The following is a 9,577-nucleotide window of genomic DNA, read 5'->3' on the forward strand; positions in this document are numbered from 1 at the left end:
CTCCCACCAAGCCAGTTATTCCCCATTTTGTAGTTAAGCATTTGATTTTTTTTCCTTTCTAACTAACTGTAGTACTTTGCACTTCTCTGTCTTGAATTTCATCTTGTTGATTTCAGACCAATTCTCCAGTTTATCAAGGTTGTTTTTGAATTCTAATCCTGTCTTAAAAAATGCTAGTAACCCCTCCCAGCTTGGAGTAATCAACAGATTTTATAAGCATGTGCTCCACTCCGTAATCCAAGTCATTAATGAAAATATTGAATAGTATTGGACCCAGGACAGACCCGGCAGGATCCCACTAGATTCATCACTCCAGTTAGATAGTGAACCAGTGATAACTACTCTCAGTATGGTCTTTCAAGGAGTTTTGCACCTACTTTATAGTAATCTCATCTAGACCACATTTCTGTAGTTTGTTTATGAGAATGTCATAGGAGACTGTCAGAAGCCTTACTAAAACCAAGATGTACTACCTCTACTGCTTCCCCCCATCCATTAGGCCAGTAACCCTTTCAGAGAAGGAAATCAGGTTGATTATGGCATGATTTGTTCTTGACAAATCCATGTTCGCTATTACCTATAATGCTTTTATCCTCTAGGTGCTTACAAATTGGTTGTTTAATAATTTGTTCCAATATCTTTCCAGCTATTGAACTTAGGTTGATGAGTACATTTAAAAGATAAGTACTATATTAACTCTTCTTCAGTCCTCTGGCACCTTACCCTTCCTTCTTAAGGTCTCAAAGATAATTGCTAACGGTTCCAAGATTGTTTCAGCTAGTTTCTTAAGTACCTTAGGGTGAATTTCATCAGGTTTCACTGACTTGAATACATCTAACTTATGTAAATATTCTTTAACCCATTCTTTCTCTCTTTAACCTAATGTTTCTTTCCCCTTGTTAATATTAATTGTGTTAAGTATCTAGTCACAATTTACATTTTTAGTGAAGCAAAGTAGGCATTAAACACCTCAGCCTTCGTGATGTCATCTATTAGTAGTTCTCTGTCCATACTAAGTAGATGACCTACATTTTTATTGGTCTTTCTCTCACTGCTAATGTATTTATACAACCTCTTATTACATTTTATGTCCCTTGGTAAGTCTAACACATTTTGTGCTTTAGCCTTTCAGATTTTGTTCCTGCCTATTTGTGCTACTCTTTCATACTCGTCCTTAGAAATTTTTCTACGTTTACATTTTTTGTAGGACCCCTTTTTGATGTGCAGGTCATTAAAGAGTTCCTGATGCAGCCATAGTGGCCTCTTAGTATTCTACATATCTTTCCTTCATGTTGGGATAGTTTGCTGTTGTGCCTTTGAGAAATTTCCAGCTCTCCTAAGCTCCTTTTTCCCTTAGATTTTCTTCCATTGGGACTTTACCATAAGCAAGTTCATCCATTGTAGTGAATTGAGTGGGTATTTAAAAATTTTTACCCCCTCCCCTCCTTTCTAATTAAGTTTGTCTTTTGAAACTTCATAACTTTGCTTGTGGTTTGGTTATGGTTAAAAATTTTGCTTGCTTAGATATTTTTTGGGAGAGGGTAATCAAACATTTCTTAGGCCTTGTCTATACTTACCGGGGGTTCGACGTGCAGCGATCGATGCATTGTCAGTCAATTTAGTGGGTCTAGTGAAGACCCGCTAAATCAACTGCAGTCTCCCATCGACTCCTGTACTCCACCTGAATGAAAAGCGCAAGGGGAGTCGACAGGAGAGTGTTTCCAATTGACATTGCATAGTGTGGACCCCGCAGTAAGTAGATCTAAGTAGGTCGACCTCAGCTATGTTATTCACGTAGCTTAAGTTGTGTAACTTAGATCGATCTCCCCCCGTGGTGTAGAAAAGCCTTAGTTTCACAGGGAATCCCAAGGTTTAGAATTTGCGAAGCATTGATATAGGGAATGCTTTAAGTACTGAGGTGGCATTTCTTGTTAGTCAAATGAGAAGTTTTTAAGGTTGGCCTCATCATGTATGACAAGGTCAGAGTGCAGTTTTCTCCATCTGCATGTATGGTAATTGACTTCACAATCTTATCTGGTTGTGTACTTTGTGATAGATTTTGCTACGTGAGGGATGCAAGAAGATACTTGTTGCAGACTCATTGTCCCTATTGAAGAAAATGCACCGAACTCAAATGAAAGGCATCCGTGTGGATGGTGGGTACAAACAAAATGCAGTAGCCTTCAAAACTGTTGAGCAATATTCTTTGCTTTTGAACTATGGGTGCCTAACCAAGGACCGTATTGGAAGCTTGCCAAGGGCCTGGGCCTCATACCTAATTTACAGAAAATGGAATGGGATGCTGCTAGTCCTCATCTTTAATGAGGAATTGCTAGCATCTGGAAACTACAGGTCCCAGTTTCAGGTACTTTATCTTGATCCAAGTAGTCTCTGTTCTGATCAAGATAAAAAGTATTGCCTACTGGGACCTGTCGGCTACACAAATGTTCCCTTAATCAGAATATGTAACCTAAACAAGAAATTACAACACAGCTTTTAAAGATACCTGAAACGATTTCAAAAGCACCAATGATAAAAAAAAAATCAGCAGTTGTGTAACTTCAAGGAAATGCAATGATAATTCCAACACGAGAGAGCCTGACATTTGTAAAGTCAGAGGATCAGAGCGTCTGACACAGCATACTGTACACGGGGAAAAAAACTGCCCTATTTTTTTTAACCTCTTTCAAAGCTCTTCCTGTAGGTTTACAGCTCTGATCTGACTGTCAATCTAGGTGTTTAAATGGTCCATTCTCCACAGAATTTGAGCACCTTATTGCATATTTTCATGCTGACAATAAAGCTGCTTCTGTTTCATACTTAAATTTTTAATAGACTGCATAGAGCATTATAAATAAATAATTCTTCAAAATGCAGCATTGAATGCTGGAATTTCTTTAGTAAAGACAGGGCCATATCTGCTTGAGGCATAATGATAACACAATGTTTTTTGTCATTATTTTTAAAATATTTGTTTTCTTACAGAGGAGAATATCTGTGAATCGTGTCTTTCCCCTATACTTCCTTCAGGTAAGACGTTTGGTGGGAAAGAGACCTTGTGCGAGAGAATCCTTTTTTTGGAAATATAAATCAAAAATTATTATTGTTCATGGAATAAACCTGTTACTATCTGAGCATTTGAAAAAAACATCGCTTCATTCAGTGCTAAGATATTTTCACTTCTCTTATAACAGACTGCAGTTTTAAAACATTTTCTGAGATTAGCCCTGAAAATAGAAATTCAGCAAAGCATTATTTATAAAAGATACATATTTTGGGAGGGCGCTATAACACAAAAAATATGTATAGTTGTTGTTTTTTCACTTGTTCCTCAGCATGAGAAGGTTATAGCTTGATTCAATAGAAGAAGTTGGCCTGAGCCCTCCAACTGAGAATACTTATGGCTGAGTATTTGAATAAGATTACTTTCTTCTTAGTGATAAAGACAGCTACTGAGCAGTGGCACAGAGCATTCAAGGAAGCATTTTCATTTCAGTTTTGTTTTTTCTTCATCATTTGCCAAATTGATGTTGACATAGCACAGAAGAGAAAGTAGAACTGAAATGGTTTTGTCAGACCATGAGCTAGCTTCACAATGTAGCTGTACTCTTTACCTCCACCAACATCAAACCTAGCGCAGGCCTCTGGTGGTAGAAAATCTGGACGAGGAGGATGTTCCAGTGATGGTTGGCCGCCTGTTTTTAATGCATTAAAAACTGCATATTAATGACTGATGAGGTGATTCTTGTGTGTATTTGTGGACAATATATAGAATCATAGAATATCATGATTGGAAGGGACCTCAGGAGGTCATCTAGTCCAACACCCTGCTCAAAGCAGGACCAATCCCCAACTAAATCATCCCAACCAGGGCTTTGTCTTATATGTGCTATAAGAGTTCAGAGGCTTATAACTTGGGCGAATTTTCATGGGAACATCAAAAAGCACATCTCTGACTGCAGAGCAGGCCCTTGCCAAATTTCAAGTCCTTGCTCCAAACCATGGAGGTGCTAGAGCTTCTCAACAAATAGTTGTAGAAATTTTTCTTAACATGGGCAAAACAACGTATTTTCCCTTACCTTGTTCTCAGAAATGGTTGAACTGTTTTAGCTGACCTTCCCTCCCCACACCAAAAAAAAAGAAAAATCAGCCTTAGGCAGACCTGTAGTATAGAAAATTTCAGCCCAAATGTATCAAGTTTAGCAAAGTTATAAGCACTAGAAAATGGTGTTTCGTGATGGAAAGTGTTCGGCAGTGTTAACTGTAGCACTACCTGTGCCACCTATAATAATCTGTAAAATTGTTGGAATACGTTAAGCTGAAGGATGCGACTTAAATGTAAGATGTTACTATTATTCTGCATAAATAATGGAATATGTCAGTATCTTTTGCATAGGTAAGGTAAATTTATTATAACCATCAGCTCCCTTGTTTCCCTATCTCATTGTAATGTATTTATTTTCTTCCCCTCAGATGCATCCAAATCCTTCAGTGTGACAGTGTTCCATTGCAGGCATATGTTTCACAAAGAGTGCCTCCCTGTACCTAGCACAGTAAGCAACCAACTTAATCTCTGTGGATATGAGAGATCACCTTCATCAAGGATAAAAGGACAAATGATTTGCTTTTGCCATCCACAGAGAAGGGCGCATGCTTGTCGGGGATTATAAAATTATTATTACAGTTATTCCTGACTGTATCTCAGTATGTATCTAGGAGAATGGTGGCTAACCCAACTGCAATCAAAATACATATAATTTAAATGAAACATGCTGCTCTCAGACAAGACAAATATTTTGATTTTTCTCAAATCTGAATATGAAATGCATTTTACAGACTTAGTGAATGAGCCATTTGATTTTTTTAAAACCTTTCTATAGCAGCTCTCTAAGACGTGTTTTAATTTAATTAAATTCCAGAATAAAACAATTTCTTAAGAAACTTAATTTCACTGATTTTAGAGGGAAAACATCTTCATATTTTAGTGAATAAATATTTAAATATTTTTTTTTTTATATTCACTTTTCTGCTGAGAATTTTTTTCTTTATCTGTTGAATTAAATTGTTTGGCTGTAAAGTGAAAACACAATAAATAACTTTTATATATAATAAATTGGACAGGGATTGAGAAATAAAAGCATCAGAAAGTTAATAAAACAGGAAAAACAATTGGAATTTAAGAATTTTTTTACTTAAATCTGTTTTGTTGTAAAGTTTTATAGAACTACTTCCTCTAGCAAATGTAACAAACTAAACAAGGCATCTTAATGTTCGCACACCAAAAATTATATATTTAAGTATTTATCAGAGAGATCTTTATTTTACTAGCGTGTTCCCATAATAATAAAGCCTCTTAATTTTTTCTCTTAAAAGCAATTATTTCTTTGCAATTTGGTGTTGGACCAGACAATATTTATTAGCAATAATTACTATGAACTAGATTATCTGAAGAATAGTCAAATTTTGGCTGAAAGACCAGGATGCCAAAAGCCAGTCTGAAATTTTGGTCCTGGACAGAGAGGGGTAGATCACATTTTACGGGGATTTGTTTTAAAAAAATTGACCTTTATTGTAACTGGTACTGTAGGAGTCTTAATATTCTTGTGTTTAGCTGTTGGTCCTCAGAGTTTCTGCTGAGCAGTTGCTGTTTGGTGCCGTGCCGGTTATAGGAAGCCTGTTTGATGCATATAGGCATAGTGGGGCATATTGGAGGAAGAATAATGCAAAAATAAGGAACATATGAGGGTAAAAGTAGAAGTTTAAAAATGTTTGATTTGGGTAGCAAAACATAGAGACTCTGGCCCAGATCCTCAGCTAGTACAAATCAGCCTAGCTCCCTTGAAATCAATGAAGCTGTACCAATCCACACCCTCTGGGGATGTGGCTCAGAAATCTACACACAGCCAGATCCACCAGCACAGATCTTCCAAAGAGCAAGGACAGCATGCCAAGTAATTTGTGCTGTTTTTGTTCCACATAGCTATTCACATAAGTATTTAATCCTCATACAGGCAGAATTTGGCTTCAGTACATGTTTGTTTGTGTGTGTGTGTGTGTGTGTGTGTGTGTGTGTGTGTGTGTGTGTGTGTGTTTTAGAGCACCTGCAAAGACAAGGAGAAATATACTGCTTCTTGGCTCCAAGCATAATTATAATATGCATAATACATTCTGTTATATTGCCTTCCTATGTATAAGTGTGAATGTGCACAGGAGATATGCGCTCACTACAGAGCTATAGAATTCATGAAGTGACTTACATTTACCTTCCAAAAATCCTGAGGTAAATTTTCATATGATAGTTGTTTTGTTGCAGAATACAGGGTAGTATCTAACTAACGTACCTTTCTTTTAAATTTCCAGATGTCCCCATTGCAGTTCTGCAACATCTGCAGTGCTAAGCACAGAGGACCAGGCAGTGCGATCTTGGAAATGAAAAAATAGCATTCTCCATGTACTCTCACGCATGTCTATGACAACCGTTTTGTGGCACTAAGCAGTGCCATTGATGATGATGCTGTTAAGAGATTGTATATAATTCTGAGTGTGATTTAAAACAAATTTCTAAAAATTATCCAATTTACTGAAATTTCCTTCTATATCTTCAGAAAGAAAAGTGGCAAAAACAATATATATTCACCTGATATATCTTTGTTACACAATGCAGATTTCACCAGTCATATGCTTGTTCTTCAATAAGTAATGAAAATATAAACCTAAATAGAAACAATTAAATTTGGAAATTATTCTTGGCACATTGTATTACAGAATACGTGTACCACAGTTTGAAACCAAATCGGAAACTACAGTTAGAAATTTGTATGCAAGGTCAGTATGTGTAGTTCTCATTGATTTCAGTGGGACTGCTCAAATACTTAAAGTTAGGAAGTTAGTGCCTTCCTGAATTGATACCTAAATAAATAAGTTATTAATAAGTTCCAGTGACTACATTTTCACCCATCTTGTTAGAAACTGGTTATTTTATATAATTTGCAGACATGACCTCCATGGTGCTTTCGTTTGTGTAGATATTTACTATGTTAAGCAAATCCTTCTTTTTTTTTTTTTTTTTTTTACTGGAAAGTTTTTAAATGTTACCAGTGAGCGCCTTTAGTCTGTTGCTTAAAAACTATAACTACGGTATATCTCTTGAGTTGCTCAAATACAGAAAAACATCTGGGTTTTACAAGAAAATATCTCCAAGAGCTTCGTGTGACATCATAAACCAAAAGAGAGAAGGTCAAATAACTATAGTTTACGATGATGCAGTGATTTTTTTTCTTGTTTCCCTGATGCTTAGTTTTTATTATTGACATGCAACATATAGATCCAAGGGGGATCAATCTTCAAAGGATGAAAAAATTATATAGATACCACCTCTTCAGCATTATTGCCACCTTTCTGGTATATGTAAAATATGCATGCAGTATATATGAGCTCTTCAACTGATCACTCTTGTCTATCTTCTTTCACCTTCATAAGTGACAGAGTCAGCTCCTCAGCTGATGCAAATTGGCATCACACCCTTGAGATCAATGGAGCAATGCTAATTTACATCATCTGAGGATGTGGCCCAGAGTATTTAACAAATCAGTGCTTCATTTTTTGTTGACCCCTGTTGATGCTTTACAGGTACATTATAAATGGGCTTTGTTACGTCTGGTGATAGTAATGCTGTGTATCAATTAATATTGGAAATAAAATTGTAAGTGTTGCATTATGCAACATGGTGTCATATGGATCAGAATTTTATCATAATTTAAAGCAAAGAAGTTGTTTGTTTACTTCAACTTGGTCTTAAATTCCCTAAGGCTTAGTAGTGTTCAGTGACTTGAATTGCTAGCCTGCTACCATTTGCGACCATGCATACCTTATAGACTTACACATACTGTACATTTTGCAAGTAATTTTAAATCCCTGCATAGATCTCCAGTCAGAATGTTCTCTAAGCCCAAAGCTTCTTTCACTTTTATTTCGTTCAGGGACCACCCTTTTCATGTTCCAGAGCTATAAATGTGCTAATTTTGATTCAGTAAGAAGTGCCCGTTGAGTCCCCACCAGACCACGATTTGGGTTGCTTCCTTTCTCTGACATAAGAGTCCTTCACCTGTTGGGGGTGTATAAGAATCTCTCCAAAAAGAAGTTCTCTTACCCTTCTCTAAGGGCAGGGAGGAACAAAGTAAAGAAAGGGGGGAAAAGAGGTGCTTAGCCTCATGGCCCATATCTCTGTCATCCCTCTTGATCCCAGATTGTCTGTAGGCTTTTTATTGTCCTAATCAGGGTTAGAGTCCTTCTTTAAACAACACCTCTTCCCCGGTGCCCCCCCCCCCCGCCTTTTTTTGGGGGGGGAGGCATGCTAACATTTGGTCTCTACCTGATACAGGGAGTCCCAGGGGCAGCTGGGGCAGCAACTGTCTCCCTCTTGCTTGATCTCTCTCCTTCTAATCACCTGTGTCTGAGGCATAGCAGTCTTCCCCAGTTACTGTCTCTTCTTGTGGCAGGCTTTTACTTTTTAAGGTTCCTCCCTTCAGGCAGAACAAGCCTTGCAGGTTAGTGCTGGCTGAACCCAAAAGAGCTCATTACCTTCTTCCTTCATAAGGTGAAGGGTGCCCCCTCACATGCACGTAATTTTTTCTGAAAAGCTTTTTAAATCATAGGATGCATCCCAGGTTCATGTCTAAAACAGTGATTTTCAACCTGTGGTCCGCAGACCCCTGGGGGTCCGCAGACTGTGTCTAAGATTTCCAAAGGGTTCTGCACCTTCATTCTAAAATTTTCAGGGGTCTGCAAATGAAAAAAAGGTTGAAAACCACTGGTCTAAAATATTCAGCTACCCAGGTGCTTTTCTTTTAAAAATCAGGTTTGGGCTGAGAAGTAGCCATAAAAAGTTACAGAATATTTCAGCAGAGACTAGAATAGTGTTTACTGAAGCTCCAGTGGAATTCGATGAGCTGTTAATTTATCAACATGCCTGCAGTTCCCGCTTCAGGCCAAGGTAAGCTAACTTATAAAGGTACATAGGAATGATCCAGTACAACAATTCCAATCTAGTCCTTTATCATTCAACAGTAACCGATGCCAGGTGCTTCAGAAGAAAGTGTCAGGCCTTGTAATGCACCTAATTTTGCAGTACTGCACTGTGGGTAGATAAGGATGGCTCAGCCAATTTCACTTAAGTGGGCTGTCCAGGTAAATGTATTTCAATAATGATCAGGCTTCACTTAACTTTTTCAGTCTTCCTGTTTTATTTTGAGAACTACGCATTTGCTTTGGGATATCAGCAGTTTAAAGCCTTGCTCATCCTCAGTTGCATGCAGATATCTCCCAGTGAAGTCAGTGATTGGATTCTGGCGTGAAATCCTGGTCCCAGTGAAGTAAATGGGAGTTTTGCCATTGACTTCAAAATTTCACCCTAGGACTTCAAAGTCACTATAAATGGCAGCATGGGGTTTCATATCTATTGTTAGTTCACTGACTCCATATCAGATGTGTTCTTTTCATAAATAAAGAGGTTTTGGTACTTGCCAGCCCTGGACCGTACAGGTAAAGCTGGGGTCTTTCCTTCCCCATGTCATCACTA

General features: G+C 37.7%; 1 protein-coding gene across 6 annotated transcripts in view; it reads left to right on the forward strand.

Annotated features, from left to right (window-relative positions):
* The window catches only part of VPS41 (VPS41 subunit of HOPS complex), a 166,885-nt gene extending 159,163 nt beyond the window's left edge, over positions 1-7,722 (forward strand). For 5 of the 6 annotated variants that reach the window (XM_027821210.3, XM_043540565.1, XM_037890022.2 and 2 more), the window contains 4 exons: positions 2,057-2,156; positions 2,986-3,030; positions 4,474-4,553; positions 6,361-7,722. In XM_027821210.3, the coding sequence (XP_027677011.1) occupies positions 2,057-2,156; positions 2,986-3,030; positions 4,474-4,553; positions 6,361-6,441 (306 nt within the window). In that variant the 3' untranslated portion in view covers positions 6,442-7,722. The remainder of the gene's footprint in view (positions 1-2,056; positions 2,157-2,985; positions 3,031-4,473; positions 4,554-6,360) is intronic. The other variant, XM_037890023.2, reaches the window with a different exon arrangement.
* Positions 7,723-9,577: the final 1,855 nt, after the last annotated feature.

The sequence above is a fragment of the Chelonia mydas genome, chromosome 2, assembly GCF_015237465.2.
Source record: "Chelonia mydas isolate rCheMyd1 chromosome 2, rCheMyd1.pri.v2, whole genome shotgun sequence".
In the NCBI taxonomy this organism is placed as follows: domain Eukaryota; kingdom Metazoa; phylum Chordata; order Testudines; family Cheloniidae; genus Chelonia; species Chelonia mydas.